The sequence below is a fragment of the Strix uralensis genome, chromosome 4, assembly GCF_047716275.1.
Source record: "Strix uralensis isolate ZFMK-TIS-50842 chromosome 4, bStrUra1, whole genome shotgun sequence".
In the NCBI taxonomy this organism is placed as follows: Eukaryota; Metazoa; Chordata; class Aves; order Strigiformes; family Strigidae; genus Strix; species Strix uralensis.
In genome coordinates this window covers 8791019-8809795 of record NC_133975.1, presented here as the reverse complement: position 1 = coordinate 8809795, position 18777 = coordinate 8791019, and the positions used below count along the sequence as shown (strand labels likewise).

Below are 18777 nucleotides of genomic sequence, written 5' to 3'. Positions count from 1 at the left end.
CATGCAAGCCTGCATAGACTTTACTCTTGCATAGCTTTTCCTGTAATTTGCTTTCTTTTTTAGACTCTTGGGTTTTATATGAAAATACGTAAACTGTGTATTTGTCATAGACTGCTAAAATAAGGATACACACATACATGTGCTCATTCACTACAGTTGCACAATGATCTTCTGGAGAGTTATAATTTTGAGCAAAGACTGAAATTCTTATGCCCCTGAATTGGGCGTAGTATTTTGTCATGAGAGGGAAGTATTAGTCGTAGTATGAAGAATTAGGACAGTAAGGCTTGGAGGAGTGTATTTCATGTTACTGTAAGCATTGAGATGTATGGATCATTACAGAATACTGATAAGCACTTGAGTTCTAAATTTAGCAGTATCTGCAGTTCACCAGCTGTACTAATTACTGAAAAATACTTGGACTACCATAGGTTCCTTGTTTTTAATTTCCATAGTCGTACACAAGCTAATGTTAGGGAGACTTCCCTGTGTGCAGATTATATAGCTCATTAGATCCCTGAAATACCATGAAGTAGCATCTTAACACAAGTGTTTTCCACCTGGCCTGAGGCCTCCAGCAAGAACATTTCACATTTGGGATCATAAAAAGAAACCTACTAGTTGGGCTTTTTATTTTAAACGAGCCAACCAGATGTCTGAAACTCTTCAGAATGAACCTGAAGGCAAATAGGAGGAGGTTTATTATCTGTGTGTGTGTTGGGAGCAGGATGTATGGAAGAGATTTATATAATCCCTCAGCTCCAAGCCCATAGGGTTTGGTAACAGAACAGTACTTCAGTACTGATATTTCAGTCTATCGTGGGGGAACAGGATGTGCATGGAGTAGTCGTCATTGTCACTGCAATACAAGTTAAGGGTCAGTGCTACATGTTTTTCAGGCCTGAGTATTTTTTAAGCATGTATATGTGCCTACTTGACTCTTTTTCTCATTTTTAAAGGCAAACACTATGAGAAAGTAGGTGATGCTACTGCTTATCTTTATTTTTATCCCCTGGCTTTTCTTCTCTAGCTGATAGGGTGAAGCAGATGTCTCAGTAGTAGGGCCAGTTGGTCTTCATCTACGTGTTGGTGGTTTTGGTTTTTTTCCTCAAGCCTTAGAGTAAAATAAGTCTTGAGCCTTGTATAATCTGGATCACTTGCTTCACAGAGTCGTCTAGGTTGGAAAAGACCTTGAAGATCATCCAGTCCAACTATTAACATAACATCGACAGTTCCCAACTACATACCCCTCAGCGCTATGTCGACCCTACTCTTAAACACCTCCAGGGATGGGGACTCCATCACCTCCCTGGGCAGCCCATTCCAACGCCTGGCAACCCGTTCTGTAAAGAAATGCTTCCTAATATCCAGTCTAAACCTTCCCTGGTGCAACTTGAGGCCATTACCTCTTGCCCTATTGCTTGTTACTTGGTTAAAGAGACTCATCCCCAGTTCTCTGCAACCTCCTTTCAGGGAGTTGTAGAGGGCGATGAGGTCTCCCCTCAGCCTCCTCTTCTCCAGACTAAACAACCCCAGTTCCCTCAGCCGCTCCTCGTACAACATGTGCTCCAGACCCTGCACCAGCTTCGTTGCCCTTCTCTGGACACGCTCGAGTAATTCAATGTCCTTTTTGTAGTGAGGGGCCCAAAACTGAACCCAGTAATCGAGATGTGACCTCACCAGGGCCGAGTACAGGGGCAAGATCACTTCCCTGTCCCTGCTGGCCACGCTATTTCTGATGCAAGCCAGGATGCCATTGGCCGCCTTGGCCACTGCTGGCTCATGTTCAGCCGGCTTTAGTGAGAGTGTGGTAGATTTAGGCTGGTAGTATGTATATTTCTTCAAAGACTAATATTTTCTGTATAAATTATTATATATGAGTCTGAATTTTGTATCTCACTGGATGCTTTGTATACTAAATAAATACTTCCATTGGTTTTAAATAGAATATTTATAAACAGTATGTGGAGGTGGAAATAATTTGTGTAGGACCTTAGCTTCAAACTTCCAGTAATATGATAGACTGAAAGTTACAGTCATACTCTTTAAGTGGTGATTGCCCACTAGGTTTTGTTCTGAACTACTTAGGCAATAATTCTTAGTTTGAGCTAGCATATTCTTGAAATAATGACTCTTACACATTTAGTTCATAATTATGGCAAAAGCAAAGGTCTTGGCGTTCATGTGTAAAAGCCTCAGTAGACCAGACTTCCTGTTCCTCAATGCTGTACATCATAGTCTTGTGCTTTCTGCAGTAGTGCTGGGAAGGAGGAAAAAGAGCCCAAATTGCATGTTGCAAGGAGATGACTGGTCATGGGACAATGCTGATAGCTAGATGTAAATATCCTTCAGCAAAATTAATGAAATCCTTGCCTGTTGTTTAAATAGCAGTAGATTATTTTAGGAAAGATGTAAGTAACAAAAGCATCTTGGAAAAGTGTCTTTGTACAGGATCAGACACAAGGCACAGCTCATCGGTTGTCCTGTCTGACAAAGATACTTTAAAAGATGCAAGATGACTTGTCTGTGATATGAATGTTAGGTCTTCCTCAAGTCTGAAAGACAGGCTTAAACCTGTGAGACAGACTTCTTACTGATATGAGTTAGCAATAATAAATGCTTTAACCTCTGTCTGGGTTGAGTTCTTAGTCCTAGTTTGCTGTGATGATACATTCACTGCTTTAATTAGGCATGACCTGGAAAAAGTCTCTTGAGCTTATTTCTCCACCATTTCTCTTGCTTTGAGAAATATACTTTATAAACTGTGACAAAGGCTTAACATCTCCTATCCCCACCCTGCCTTTGCCTTTCTCGAAGAAGCCTTTCCTCTTGGTTTAAAAACAAACCTAAACCACCTGATAGTTGAGAGAAAAAGGGTAGTATATTTATTACAGACAATAGTGCATCATATAAGAGTAAAATCTTCCATTTCTAATTCAAATTTTATTAAATAATTTTTGGTATTTATTTTGTATATGTTTCTCAGCCAAGCTGGATGAATTCTGCATCTGAAGAATGAGAAATCTGTACACCTTTATTACCTTTAACCTCTTTTCAGCACATCATCTGGCTGTGAATTTTGCAAAAAACTGCAAACCATCATCTTAAACCAGGATATCGTCTTTAGTTTATTTCTGGTGCTTCTGCTTGCAGGTTGCTTTCCCCTTACGTGGTGGGAGGCTTTGACCAAGGTCTGCTTTTTCAATCAGAAAACTCCAAGTACTACTTGTTCCCTTTGAGTTCAAGGGATTTGCCAAAATGTTGCATTTTAAGTAAAACAGAGCCCAAAAGCTGTATGTGATGGTTGAGGCTTTGCTTCCTTCTCATGGGAGCTCTCACATCTGAAGTGTGGGAGATGGGAGTAGAAATGAGTGTGTAGAATGCAGCATTATTTTACTAACAGTTTGCATTTTGTTACAGCTGTCTCAGTGACCAGTTGGTGTTAGAATGATGAGGCTTTAGGGTCAAAATAGTAAAATTTCGGGCTCCGTAGTTATTTTCTGCATTTGAGGTAAGTGGACCTAATATTTATTCTTGTCTATCTCTGGAGGCAATAACAACCCAAATCCTAGTTTTTCAACCTTAGAATAGTGAAATAGAGTCCTGTCTTGCACATTAAGTGAGGTATGTTCTTCTTCAGACAGTTTTGAGCTCTTGATATTGCATCTGCTTCCGGAGCCTGTGGCATATCTGAGAAACTTGACTCCAGTGGCCATAAGTTAATAGAAAGGATGCCTTCTAGCATATTTTTCTTGTCCCTTTTTGCAGTTTTGTGCTGGAGTTGTGGCAACCTTAATCCAGGCTTGAACACCTCATAATATTGAGGCTTCCTTCTAATAAAAACTGGCTTATGAAAGCACTGCATGGAGAAAGCAAAGAAGTTCTGTAGCTCAAGAAATATCTATTTAGTCTTTAAAAGAAACTCAGAATTGCAAATGTTGGAACTAACTACTTTGGCTTCATTTTGAGTTCTAGCATGTGTGGAGTTGTTGAGCCTTACCTGATTTTGTCACATCTGAACTCTTCAGGGAGAAGAACTACTATTTAAACAGGATTTGCTAGATGGTTGTTGAAACAGTTTCTGCAGACTACAAACTAGGGTTATAAACTCTACTCTTTCTTTGTCCCTTTTGGTCAGAAACGGTTGTTCTCATACCCTGTTTTTAAACTTTATTTATAGAGAACCTCAGAAAATAAAGGGGTGCTAGTTAATTGTGCATTAAGAGGCAATCCCTAAAGTATAACATGCTGCAAACTGAGGTGTCCTCCTCCAGCACCTATCCCCTGAAACATTGATGGATAATCTGTAGCTGCAGGAAACTTTGTAATTAAAATGGATTTTTATTTTTTTTTAGACTTGATGTAGAACTTTGGAAGGTTGCAGAATAACCATTCTGCAGATTAGTGCTCAAAAGGATAGAGTCCAAATAATTCTCTTTAAATGCCTGCTATCGAGAACCTTTCTGGGCTAAAAGTTATTATTAATAGACTTATGTTACAAGGAATGCTTAGCCTCCCTGTGAACTTCTTAGCGCTGCGGTAAATAATGTGTAGTTTTAGGAGTAGAATGTTCTTTCCATTTGGAAGCTGGAATTTTGCATTGCAAGAAACTAGACATTATGGAGCTTTTTTCAGATGGCATAAAGTGTTAGTTTACCAGTTTCTAAAAAGCTTGTCTTCCAACTTAGTCTTGCTTCAAGCATAACTAGGATGGGACAGACAATGCACTGTTAAAACTCGATCAGTTTTGTGTGATGCTTCAATTCTGAAATGCTTCTTGGACACTGCAGAAAGTGCCAAGAGGCAAAAAATCATCTTTCACCTACAGTCTAGTAGCAAAATCATCTAGATCTGGAGTTAGTACTGCTGGGGTGATTAGCTGCTTTGGCTTGCTGAAGCAGAGATAATATTTTAAAGGACCTACTTATCCGAATTGGAATTTTGACTCCAGCTAATCCTTTTCTTCTGCTGGGAGCTGGCTAAGTACATCTTTACGGGATTGTTGGTAATAAGGGTTCCATGTAGCTCTCTGAGTGGAGAATAGGAAAAAATGTGAAGGAACAGAAAAGAGGGAATGACCTTCTGTGTCACTGGGTAATTTTAGTCCCATAGGTAGAAAAAAATGGAATTGTGATCATCAAGAAACACCTACATTTTTGTTATGGGGAAGTCATCTAAAATCTTGGATCTTTTCTTCTCCATCCAAGATGGAACTTCCAGAGACAGAAGAGAAATTGTTAGAAGTGTTTCAAACAAATGTAAATTTTCCCAGCGAGATGAGCTGTTGCTGGAACATTTTGTCCTGCAGGATGCAGAGGAGGAGGAGTGGGTTGGAAATGAGTCTGGCTGCCTTACTTTCTTAGAGCCAAGAAGAGATTTTTTGAATTGGCTTTATGTTCTTCATCAGGACTCTTCATCTCTTTGAAAGTAGGTTGTCAAATTGGATGAGCCTCTGACATCCTTTAATTGGCTGAGGGGTTGGGTAATCCATATTTTTAGTAGTCTTCCCAAAAAAGACTCTAGTGACGTCACTGAGAAGATACAGAATTCGTGACACGAGCACTTCTTTTCTTCTATCTCCATCCTTAATTTTGGCAGAGATTTTACAAGTCATTACTACTTGTGGCTAAACTTTTAAAGAAATAAAACCTCTCTTTAGTAGTACTATAGAGATAGAATAATAAATCTTTACTTTTCTCAGACTTCAGAATGTGTCATAGAACAGAACTTTAAATCGGAGATAATGGTGATACTGATTCCATCACAGCTCATTCTCCAGCTGTGAGGAATGTTAGCTTTGGCTTGCATTTGGAGTTTGATTTTTTTTTTATGTTCCATTTTTTTATTCCTTTTCATTAGTCTACCTTTCAGCAATAAAAATAGCTTTTCTTCCCCCCACCTCTCACCTTTACCTCCCAGCTTAAGGAGATCCTAGTAAAATTAAGTCTCTCCCAGGACAGAGTCTGACTAACATCTTCTGTTACATGTGTTTATCTTGGATGGCTCAGCTTTCTTGCTCTTCTACCTAATCAGGCTTCGTAAAGGATGGTGTGCTAAAGGAAAGATGGCCATAATCTGGTAGGACTTCATCCAACTTGGAGCTCTAAGGGCTGTTATTATTACCTCAAGGCTTGGAGGATCTTGGTGTTTGAACTTGCATGCCTGGCTCAGCTGCTACCTGTAGAGACTTGGTGACAGCAGAGGTGTGTATCTTTGGGGTACGCTTACAGGTTGTATAGAAAGCAGGGTATGTATGCGCAATGGTAGGCAGGACTTGATTGTGCTATGCTGTGAGGCAGCTGAAGAAATGCAAATTCAGCAGGATCCATGTTGCTATAACAAGGATGGTCAAATGGTTCCTATTACTGAAAATCCAATTAGTTTGAAGTGCTGAGCAGTTTGAGAGGGATTCAGCCTGATAAGCGTGAAGGGCATGATAAGGAGAGTCTGAAAAGGAAGTTAGCTGCCTTTAACCAGCTCTGGAAAGAGAGCATGGTAGAAAAAGTACATAAAATAAACAGCTTACTATCTCTGTGGGTACATTACATGCATACCACAACAGAGGATTTTGAAACAAACAAAAAAGACCCAAAACCTCAAAATACCATGAGGAGTTTTCTGTAGTGAAAGGAACTTCCTTATAGGAGGTACTGAGGGCCAAAGTCTTGTAAGGCTTGAAAATATATATTGATGAATTTTTAAAATGATAGCAACATAGTGAAACTTAGGGTAACTCTTAAGAATCTCTTGTCTCCTAACAGCCAATATTAATTAGCAAAGATGAGGGAAGCAATTTCTGGTAGAGTATAAATAGCTAACTAGAGTGAACCAGGGCTTTGGTCACTTTGGGTTAAGGTGCTGAGGCTGCAGGGGTGATTTCAGATCACTCTGAGCTGGTAAGTTTAACTAGTCAAAGGAGTATGAATTGGAAAAGAAAAATTAGGAGCAAAACATGTTCAAACCATGCTTTGGAAGGGGACATGTAATTCCTAATAACAGGAGAATCTGCCTGGCTCTGTAGGAAATGCTAATGTGAACTGGCTTTCTTCTGTGGCTCTTTTCTTTTTTCTTTTTTTCTGATGCCGTAGTTGGACAGGTGCCTCGATAAGCAGCGTCAGCATCCCACAGTGTGCTCACACAAGCATTTGTGTTCAGTTCACAGCAAACCAGACTGGGCAACAACCTTTCCCAGAAACAAAAGGAAGTGTTTTGTTTTTATCCAACTATAAAAATTCCTTGATCTAGTTCTCTTGTGTAGTAGCAAAAACACTTGCGCTGGCGTACTGCTGTGGGCAACAAATAGCCGAGAAGAAAATGCGTTGGCAGTTGTGATGGCAGCGGAGGTACATCAAACCCCAGCCTAGAATGGCTTTCACTGGTAGGAGCGTGATGATGGTAACATTTTTTTTCCACTTATTCATTGTGTCATTATTAGCAAGAAGGACTGCCTAGTAGGAACAGACAGTGTAAAACAGTACTGATGTCCACAGCGTATGCCTAGCCTGGTGCCTTGCTTTGGACCAGCACAGTCCAAAGATCTAGTTTAACTTAATCAGTTTTAAAAGGGACATAACAATGTTTGATCATGCTACTCTAAATACTGTTCTGTTCACACACTTGCCCTGAAACTTGCGTAGCATTTACTGAACCACACTTTGCTTTGACAGATGCTTACATTGCACATAACCCTTTTCAACTTTTACCAGTGAGTGTATGAATTTGAGTGCGTTTGATATTTGACTTGGTGTAATTTCAGAACAAGATGAAGTAAGTACTTCCAAGTTGTTGGGTGCTTTCCTGAAAGACAGGACACATTCAGTAAGAACAGACCAGTGGAATTTACAGATACCTGGGTAGCATTATTAATGGTTGAGGAGTACTTGTAAGCATCATAATGTATAGCAAATAAAAGTAGATGTGAGGAGGAGCCCTAAAGATGGGCGGAAATTATGATTGTGGGACAGCTCTAAGGCTAAGGGAAGCTGTTATGTAGCAGACTTATGTGAAGGTGAAATAGTGTATGGTTAACATATGAAAAGCATATTTGAGGATGTACTCAAAGGCAACAGGTTTAAAAGATAATCTAACATTACTGTTAATACTATTAATATCTTAATTTCAGATGGGTTTAACTTGGGTCATGGACTTATGCAGCTTTTTTTCTTGCTACTACCAGTTACTTAAACAGCTGATAAATAGCAGTGTGGAAAAGAGGCAATATTTTATGGAAACATTAATTTACAATTATTATTTTCTGCTATTTTTTTACTGTAGACTTCAAAACCTAGCAAATGAAAGTAAACTTCTGGTTCTAGCAGCCGCTGTGCTCCTTCCCTAAGGCTCATGTTGCTTTGCTTAAATTTAGAAATGCCTGTGTGTGGATCTCTTCCCTTTTTTTCATTCCATAAGCAGTCACTGAAGATGCTTGTCCAACTTAAATTATAAGCAAGAATGATTAATGCATATCAGTAATGGATCATCAGCATGAGTTGAGAAAGGATGTTTTTGTTAACACAGTAAGGCAAAGTGATGGGAAGAGAAGGTCATTGAAGGTAGTGTGAAGAAATTGTAATTAATATTAATGTAGACTTGGGTTTGGAAACTGGAAGTGAATTTCAGAACTGGTGAGCCTGAAAGACTTGATAGAAGGAAAATGAAGAAGCTGAAGTCCTGTGGTTTTGTTCTAGTTCTTGAGAACTGGAAGAATGATGTGAAGTTAAGGAAAGTAGAAAGATCCATTTGCTGTGGTAAAAATAACCAACTAATAAAGACTTGAAAGACAGTGAGGAATTATATATTGCAGCAATTAAGGGTTACTGATGCTGAGGGAAGAGAGAGAAGGGAAGAAATTATGTAGAGGATGTTTAGGATAGAAAGAGGCAGCTGGTGGCCCTAGTGCTTTTGGTTTAGATGACTGCTCACAGAACAAAGATAAGTAAGCTTTTGTCACTAATGCTTTTACGTGTATGGTAATCTGTCCTGCTTACAAGTTTAAGATCTGGTGTTTGCTGACAGGTAGAAATTACATAACCTTTAAACCAGAAGAAACACAGGATTTAAGAGTAGCTGAGGGTTTGGAAAGTGTATAGAACATTTGAGCTACCCACTGCTCCACTCTTCTTTTAAGAAGGGTTTAGAGATGAAACAATATGGTAGAATGTCTTAAAATGGCAAATAGTGTTAAACATACAGAACAGTGTGGCGGGTATCTCTGTTTCAGATGCTGTTCCAGTATGCCTGGTTGAGACTTCAGTAGTAGCTCAAATGAGGGAAATCTTAAGTCTTTCCTTCTGCCTTGGATAAAAATCCTAGGTAGAATTGGTTTAGTGGTAGGAAATGGCCAAATGATATCCCGATCTTTGCTATGTATGAGTCTCATTTCCCTTCTGAAGTTGTAATCAATGAAATCTCAAGTGGAGTATTCTTTCATGAATAGACATGTAATCTGAAATGCCAGGCAGTAGCATTGGTCAGAGTGGTATACTTGGCACGAATGAATGGTCCAAACAAGTCCTGTTATTACAATTCTAATTATGATGTACACAAGAATTTTTCTGACTTTTCTTTTTTCTGCCCCAATTTTACAGAAAACCAGACATGATACACTGACAGCATTTGGAAATAAACTTTGGCAATAAGATGGAAGCATAAATATCAAGACTTTAAACCAAAACAGAAATGGCTCATGAGTATTGAAACAAGAGACTGAAGAGCCTCCAACACTTCTGTGTGAGCAGTGGAAAAGGAACAACTACCATGGTAACACTAATAACAGAAAAGCTGCAGAACCAGAGCTTGGATGATCTGAGGTGTAAAACATACAATATTAATCTGGTAAGGATCTACTAAAATAACATGTAAATGTGAAATGTGAAGTAGATTAAAAGTAATTTAAAACTACATAAAAGATGTCGTACAAGGAGCGGCTGAGGGAACTGGGGGGGTTTAGTCTGGAGAAGAGGAGGCTGAGGGGAGACCTCATCGCCCTCTACAACTACCTGAAAGGAGGTTGCAGAGAGCTGAGGATGAGTCTCTTTAACGAAGTAGCAAGTGATAGGGCAAGAGGTAATGGCCTCAAGTTGCACCAGGGAAGGTTTAGACTGGATATTAGGAAGCATTTCTTTCCAGAACGAGTTGTTGGGTGTTGGAATGGGCTGGCTGCCCAGGGAGGTGGTGGAGTCCCCATCCCTGGAGGTGTTTAAGAGTAGGATCTACATAGTGCTGAGGGATATGGTGTAGTTGGGAACTGTCAGTGCTAGGTTAACGGTTGGACTAGATGATCTTCAAGGTCCTTTCCAACCTAGATGATTCTGTGAATGTAGATCAGCCAAAGTTCAGCCATTTAAGTTAAGACTGGTTTGTAAGGTGGATGAGAGTTGTAAGGGGGAAAAAGTGAAACTTCAGTGTATGGTCCTTCTTGAAGGGATGCTTTCTTATTTCAGTGATCTTTCTAACCTTACAGCTTCATTTTAAATAAGAAGCAAAAAGCCTGTTCTCTTCACAAAGTAAAGTGTTCTAATGACTGAAAAGAATTATGAAAACTTCTCAGGATTCCTTGTTCCCTAACAAAAAGCACAAGTACTGCTGTGTGGTGAAATTTTATTCACTTCATATAGCCAAGTGCTTTATATCTGACAACAGTATTTACTTAGAAAAAGCAGTGACCACCATATATGTAACTATCAGCATCGGGCAGAAGGAGAACAGGTCGTCAGGTAAATACAGTTGAAAGGAAAGTCAGGTTACTAACTACCAGACTGTTTTTGATGCTTGTAGATCCTTGTTTTATCAGTGTGTCAGATGCCTAGCGCTCTGAAAAAATTAGTAATATTTTCTGTTGGTTTAATATGTGGGTCCATGGTGTGGTTCAAGCATGCTATTTGGACACTAAAGAATCTATTCTTTCCACATCTCACTTGCTAAAAGACCTATTATCTACTCCAGAGTAATGCAAAATAGTCTCCTGTCAATTTTGCATGCCCACCTAAGAACCCTGGGACCATATTCTTCATGTAATGCACTAGCCTTGTTTCACTGACTTTAATTGCAATGGCCCCTTTCTGCAGATCAAATTTTAGGGTACCAGTGGAACACCAAAAAAAATTAACTTGAGTGTCAAGATGAACTAAATGTTCAACTCTAGTTCTGTATTTTTTTAAATAGTAAATGATGCAAGCATTGAACATGAAGCATGTTCAGTTACTTTAGCAGTAAGTTTCTGCCTCTATTGTAGCTTGTACTTAAGTAGCTGAACTACTTGGTTATTTACTCCACAGGCCCACACCAGGTGAAGCATATCCTGAATGTGGTGGAGTTTGTGCACAAGCACCTGCAGTTCTCATATGTGAAATACTTGACCTTTTGTCCAGTAAGGATGTCTAATAGTAGACATTAATCAAATGGTTTTAATTTTAAAACTGTAACAGATCCATTTAGAGTTCTTCTAATAACTTGTTTTTACTGTCTTCACCTTAAATATGTGCTATTCTTGAAAAGCAGATACGAGGTCTTGGTATGATAACTCTCGTAGAAACGAAGTGCTTACTCAGCTTGCATTTATTTCAGCTAGCTTGATGAAGCACTTGGGATATGCAGTTTGTAGGAGAATCTGCTGTATTCTTGAACTGGCAAACTTATCACTTGTAACTAAACTCTGGGCCTAGGTGTGAGCCAATGGTCTGTAACCAGTGGCAGTGCTTGCCTCAACTTGTAATGGTATCTTTTATTTCTATTTTTTTTAGGCACTAAAGTTTGCATAAATTTGGTAACTGAGCTGTCCTTTTACTGATAGTCACTGTAGGTTTTGGACTAGACTTGTAAGAGCAGAGAAGGATGTATTACTGCTTTTATACTGTGTGGAGTCTATACAGGAGTGTGTTGGCATGCTGTGATGTATTGTAGGTTGGTTATTCTTTATTCCTGTCCTTATCTGTACTTACAATAAAGCATGAAAAAGAATGAGTGCAGTGAAAAATGGCAGATGATGTCTCATAAGCGGTTTTGTCCTCACCCTTCTCCTGCTTCTCTCCTCCTTTAATCTATCAAGTAACTGGTGTTGTAAATACTTCTCGCAGAAAAAGGGTTCTGGGGACAGGAACAGGTTCTGTTTATACAAAATGGCAGCTTGAAAAAGTGTGGAAATCATGAAGTGAGGTGTGGAAGTGGAAAAGCAAGTGTGAATAAAAGTGTACAACTAACTAGGTTGCTGCCTGCTAAAAAGGATTCATGGGAGCACATGATGGCTTCTTGATTAAAATGTGAACCTAAGATAATAAAAAGTTTTTCCACTAGTAAAGACAACTGCTAAACTTTAATAAGGGAAAAAGACTGCTAGTGGGGGTCTTGAATCGGCTCTAGCACATTTAGACTTGTTGGCAAGAAGTTCAGGTTAATGCTCTAGTTTCTTCTAACAGCAATTTAGAGCAATTCTGAAATGGTCTTGCCTGCACCTTTCATTACTTGTGCTGGCACAAAGTTCTGTGGGACCATGTGGTGAATCATTTTGTGAGTTGATTGAGGATTAAGACTAACCTTTCTTGCCTGGGTTAATGTTAACCTTTATCAGTTTCATGATACTTTTCACAGTGCATCTGCACAAGTGCTCGTCTTGGCACAAGTAGATAAAATAGCTGGGAGAAAGCTATTCTGTAATACAGCTCGTAAATGAGGGTTATAAAAGAAAGAAAGAATAGCTCTTTCAAAACTGTTTACCTTCCTGCTAGCCAAGCTGGGTGTAGAGACTATGTGTAGGACATAGTATACTTTTTCATTTGTGTAAGCTGTATGATGACCAAGTACCTTTCTTTACCTGTTGCTTGAGTATGTTGTAAAATACTGGCTGTAGCTTCTTTTACTGCTCTGTTAAGCAACATGCTAATTTTCCAAGCTAGTGTAATTTATTCAGCTAGTGCGTGATAAGTGTTGTTGTACAGTCTTGTGCTGCATCTGCCTTCAGAAAAAACCCAAATGCTTGGGTTTCCTGCTGTAGAAGCAGGAAGGTTGTCCCAAGCTTTTATCTCGAGTGGGCACTGTGGCTCTCAAGGTAGAATAGTATCCCTGGTTGGTTGACTCTACCTTACAACAGTGAGATGTTCTGTGAGCATGTTGTGGCTTTCATAAGTTGACAGCATTATTAAAAAGTTGGTCTCTATTTCCTTGAACATAGATCTCTTGAATCTTAAGAGTCTTGAAGGCTTTTCTATATGTTTTGTCTAAACTTCTACTTTTTTAGTATTCATGTAGTAGCTAGTATTGGTGTGTGAAGTAACAGTGTGGGAGATGCAAAACGTCGAGGTGTGGTATTAAGAAGCAAATGTGAGCATCTCCAGACAAGTGTTTGTGGAAGGAAGAACCCCTACTATAATCCCCTTCAGTGCATGTTGGTTTTCATTATTTTTAATTTTTAGAAGCTGACTTGTGTTGAAAGACTTGGAATTGGGCTGACTTCCTTGGATGGAGAACCACTAGCTGAAAGTCTTGAGGGCTGAGTCTAAGATGTGACTTAATCACTTCTTAACATTCTGAGAAAAGGTCAACTGCTTCTCCTCACTCTACTTCCTATGGAGTCATATTTGGAAGAGATGGAGGTCTGGTGTGGCCGCCTCAAACAATGAAATTCGCATCTGTATGGTGGTGGTTAAATTAGTACTTGAATAATAAATGCTGGCTTTCCTGTGGTTTGGGAAGAATGCTGATAAATTGGAGGAACTCCTGTATACTTGGAAACTGGAGAAAATGCCTTGAAATTAAAGAAATTAATTTTAAAATTATGAAGATCAAGAAGTCATTCTGAGAATAATGAGGAGGATAGCACAGTCTGTTAAGTTCTTAATTTAGTAGATTAGAGTGTGTGTAGAAGAATAGCCGCAATTATTTTTTACAGTTGGGTTTTTGCTAGAAAAGAACACTTTTTAAATTAGTGATGTAAATTATAATTCATTGTCAGTCTCACTTGTGTGCCTCTTTCATTGACTCAATTCAAGACTAGGTGTTTCTTTAAGTGAATATTTTAGCGAAAGAACAGCTGCTAAGACTCAGTAAACCAATTGAAACTTTCAGTGCTGTCCTAAATGTCATACCACGCAATTCCTTTCCTTTTGAGCATAGTCTCTCCAAATGCACAAAAGAGGTTCTGCTTTTGAACAAGCATTTTAACAAAGATACTTTCTTGCATGAAGCAAACTATTCCAACCTTAGCTGAAACTTGCAGCTTTATTGTTTTGTGCGTGTCTATCTTAAAATATGGTGGGTTTTTTCCCTGGAATGCTCTGAAGAGGCATCAGATCTTGTTTTTTTAACATCTATTCAAAAAGCAGTAGTTGGAAGATGGACGTGCATGACCCCTTGAGTTTCCTTTTCAGGAAAATGACCTTGTTAAATAATTTGGCCTTATTCTAAGGCAGATTACCTTCACTCAGAAGGTAGCAGACTTCCCTGTCAAGGTTCTTAACAATTGCAATCTCTTCTTGAGTATAATCATAAGAGCTCTTCATTCAGGAAGCTTAAGGTAGATCATAGCACAAAAGGAATGAATGGGAGAGGGTAGAGCATAGCCATCTCAGGAGAGCTGATAAACTGGTTCAGTGCCCTATTACAGTAATATCTAGTGGGACTTCTGCCATGTGCTGTATAGATAAAAAGATCCTCCCTCCTATAAACAATTTACAGCCTGATAGAGTCTACTCAAGTTTTGACTTCCAGACACTATTAAAATACAATACCAGATAGTGTTCTCAAGTATTTTTAGTTTCAGTTGCAGAAAGCCAAGCATATGTCATAAAGGAGATTCTTTATTCTCCCCTTAGTCACCCCTTATTTCAGTGCCTTGAGCTCTTACTGGAGATACTGCAACTGTCCCTTTTCTGCATATGATGTCATGTGTGATGTTCTTAGTGAGGGGTTTTGGTCTGAATCTCCAAAGAATTAGCACTTTTTTGTAACTTAACAGGATTCTGTATAAATCATCACTTGAGAGAACAAATTGTAGTTGTAATGTATCTGCTTTGTCATAGAACCAAGCACTGACTTCACTAGAAGCTGATCAGAAATAGCTCTAAGGATGGGATTGCTGTCTGTGTTAGAGAACATTGCAGTTGTTCTCTGTAGTACAGATCTAGTGTGTGTGATCCCACTTTTTCCATGCCCCTCTTGAAAAATGCCTTCAGTGCTTTATAGCTGTCAAAGATGTAGTTTAGTCTCTACCTGATGAACAAGGCTTTTTAGGGTGGTTAAAGTGCAGATAATTAACTCAAGACATTTGTGAAGAGGACCTTGTTAAAGATGTGCTTGGCTGAAAACTATTTGTAAAAATTTAAGTATCAATCTAATAGTTGCCGCATGGGATTATCCTTGAGGCTCTAGTCCTTCTAAGAATCCAAGATTTTAGCCTGTGTGAATAGTCTTTTAATCACAACATAATAATTAGGGGTGTTTAAGTCATTCTTACTGCCCTTTTCCATGTGGTTCAAGATATATTAGCTTTAATATTTTTTGACATAGGATTCTGTTCCAAAAACATATTTTCCTTAGCTACTATCTGATAGTTGAATAGGTTGGTATTGCCTTTCATTTGGGGAAAACTGGAGAGTGAGGAATTTGCTGAAAAACCTTATCTTTAAGTCTCTTTAATTTGTTTGTTTCTCCTTCAGGGACAGCTGAAATGTAACTGTTACTGTTACCTTAATGTGCTTTTGTGTTCTGTATGATACCTTAGTAGCTATTTAAATGATTGATACTAGCTTTTTTAATGTGTGTACTATATAACTGGCAACTGCAGTTATGAAAAGCAAACTAGTAAAAGTGACTGCTGCTCCTGCTGTCAAGTTGCAGACTTTAGATGAATAGGGCTAATTAACTGCAACTTGGATGGAGATTCAAATTTGGGGTTCTGCTATTTACTTAAAGTAGCCTTCTTTAAAAGGAAGTTATAAATGCATCTATGGATGCGAATGTGAAATAAAAATCAAATGACTTGTCTCATATGCAGATATTGATTAAAAAAATTTAAAAATCTGATTGCTGTCTTATCCTTTTATAAGTTCCATTCTTTCCTACCCCTAAAACAATACCACCAAGGGAGTATTACTTTAGCTTACTATTTGTATCTTATACGTCACCTCAAGGATATAAAGTTGTCACTAGCACTCTGTGTGTTGCTGTACAGCAAGAAACAAAAGCTTTGTACGCCAAGGATGTTTGTTTAAAAATTGACTTTGTATCTGGGAAGGAAGTATATGTACAATGCTATCTTCTTTGGCTATACACAAAACACAATGTTCACATAAAGTGTGTTGCTCTCTTTTAAAGCAATCTTCCTCTCCATCCTGAGGTGTGGTGAGGAGGGAGTAAATAATGGCCCTTGGGCTCTGATGGAGCCTTAAGCCATTTATAACTCCTCTTTAGGAGGCTGGGTAGCAAGCTCTGTTTTTTGTCTGGAAAAATGTGGACTATTTAAGAATGCCTTTAGTAATATTTTCTAGGTAGAATTACTTAAGAAAATGGAAGACATTCTGCATTCAAACTTGTCTTACTGTGCAGATGCCATTGACAAAGCTTAATCATAAATTCTGAAGCCCTTTACACGCAAATGTTGTTTTAAGCATGGCTTTTACATGGTTTCAGAGTAGTGAACCATCACCAGTAAACTGTGATTTCAAATATTGTCAGTCTGCAGAAGGTGACTTTTCGTTAGCAAAGATTTTTTTTAATGACTTTTGTACTTTAAGAAATAAGAAAATATTTTGCTACACTGATTCTTAAGAAAGTCTAAAATACTAGTAAAGCCTGATTTGAGCAATGCTTGTTCTGGGGACCCTTAAGAGTTTGTATATTTAATTTAGATAAAGCTATTCCTGTCTCTTAAGATGAATTGTTTTGCTTTTTTACCCTTAAGATTGAAAATGGAAACCCAATTGTCAGACTGTAATTTCCTTTCCACTGAAATGAGAATTGGATCAAAGCTTTTTCATTAAGGGTGAATTATCACTCTTAATTTTGCAGTTCATTCACATGGGGTAATGTTGCAACTCTTGAAACAGTTTCCCACTTAGCAATATATCAGAAAACATTACAAATAGATGACAGAGGTTTTGTTTAGAAAGATCAGCTGTTCAGGAATTTCTTCAAGATACGCAGCAAAACCCTGTCCTTTTAAAGACATTGTTAAACGGGCATATAGGGAAACTGAAAACTGCATGCCGTTTCTTTGAGGTGTATGCTCTTTCACACAGTAAAAAATTTTTTTTCTGATTAATTTCAGTACTCATCTGAGAAGCTGAACAAAAGTGGCAGCTTGTTTCCTTTCGAAATCAACGGTAAGTTCTTCAGAAAATTTAGCTGTGTTTTACTGAGGTAATTGGTATAGCAAGCAGCCTTTCTTTTGTAAATAAGGTGAGGGGGATGGAGCATGCTGTTGTAGAGCCTGCTGGTTTAAGCTGGTCTTTGAACAATACTGGGAATAGCTGGTTGTTAGTTTTGTACTTGTGATCTGCTTTGCATAGTAAAAGCCCTTGTAACACTTTTTGGTTCAATATCTGCTATGGTGTACAGAAGCGCAGCAATGCTGTTTTTCATGCTAAACATCTCTTCAGGTTCCTCAGCTAGCAGAAAGCTCTCACATCTTTACACACCTCCTTACATGCTTTGCCACATAGAATATCCAGCATAATGCAAACCATAAGGTGAAGTCTGTTGCCTTCATACATGTGATACTTGCTTTTCCCCCCCTGGTCCTATTAGCGGAGTAAAGCTGTATCTAGCAAAAGTTAAAATGCCACTTATTGATACGTAAACTCTTTACTGCTTTGTTAAGGGACGGACTTGAAATTTTGCATGTTCTGTCGTGTCTTTAAGCATGGAGGATTTTTATTTGCTCAGTGGGATTCCCTGTAAAATGTGAATCTTGGTTTGTGTGAGGTTCCAAAGGGAAATGGTATTTTATCTTAAATATTTTATCTTAAATACCATTATCATGTAAACAATTAAAATACATGTGCAACTCTTGATATTTTTTTTCTTTTTACAGTAACCTTTAAACCAACCTCCCAGCCTGGGAGAAAGTTTCCTAAGGATTTTTAAAAATCAGGCCAGTCTAAGCTAGCAAATTGTCCTACAGTAGATGCTAGGAGTTTCAAACATTATCTGGATCCCATTGTGTTGGCTATTTTACTTGCATTGAATTATGGATGGTCCCTGCCTTGAAGAGCTTACATGCTTAAGGCAAAGCACAGTATGTGGTTGTACCCATCTGAAAGAATGGAGGAGGAAGGACAGAGGAATTCTAATAAAACATGTTGTTTGAATAGGCCAGCTGTCTGCACAGTTAAATGATTTTGAGACAATAGGGTGTTCTTTAAATAAGATCCAAATAAACAGGAAAATCCATGACATACTTTGGGCATGGAACATGTACAACTATTTGGGTTTGCAACTTTTAAAGCTACTCAGCAAATCTTTTATCTGATGATTACTCTAAATCTTAGTTTAGACAGCCAACTATAAGAATATACGAGTATTTAATGTTTAGGCTATATCTAGGTTCTTAAATAGGTGTAGGAGAAAAAACCTGGTATTTCAAATACTCTTTCTTTAAAGCTGTGATAAGTGAAACTTACTTGGCTAATTGGTTTAAATTAGCAAATTTTCTAACCAAGCATGAAGCACTGTTAACTGGCCAACAGTTTTGCTGCTTTTCAACTTGCAAATCCAAAGTCTGCTGTACTACTTCTTACACTTCATTGTATAATGTGGAGGAACAGCTGTAAAATGTGCAGAATGTTC

General features: G+C 38.4%; 1 protein-coding gene across 5 annotated transcripts in view; it reads left to right on the top strand.

Moving 5' to 3' along the window:
* FAM53A (family with sequence similarity 53 member A) overlaps positions 1 to 18777 on the top strand; it is a 72799-nt gene that overhangs the window by 12327 nt on the left and 41695 nt on the right. For all 5 annotated transcript variants that reach the window (XM_074865560.1, XM_074865556.1, XM_074865557.1 and 2 more), the window contains exons 2-3: positions 9588 to 9834; positions 17258 to 17312. In XM_074865560.1, the coding sequence (XP_074721661.1) occupies positions 9757 to 9834; positions 17258 to 17312 (133 nt within the window). In that variant the 5' untranslated portion in view covers positions 9588 to 9756. The remainder of the gene's footprint in view (positions 1 to 9587; positions 9835 to 17257; positions 17313 to 18777) is intronic.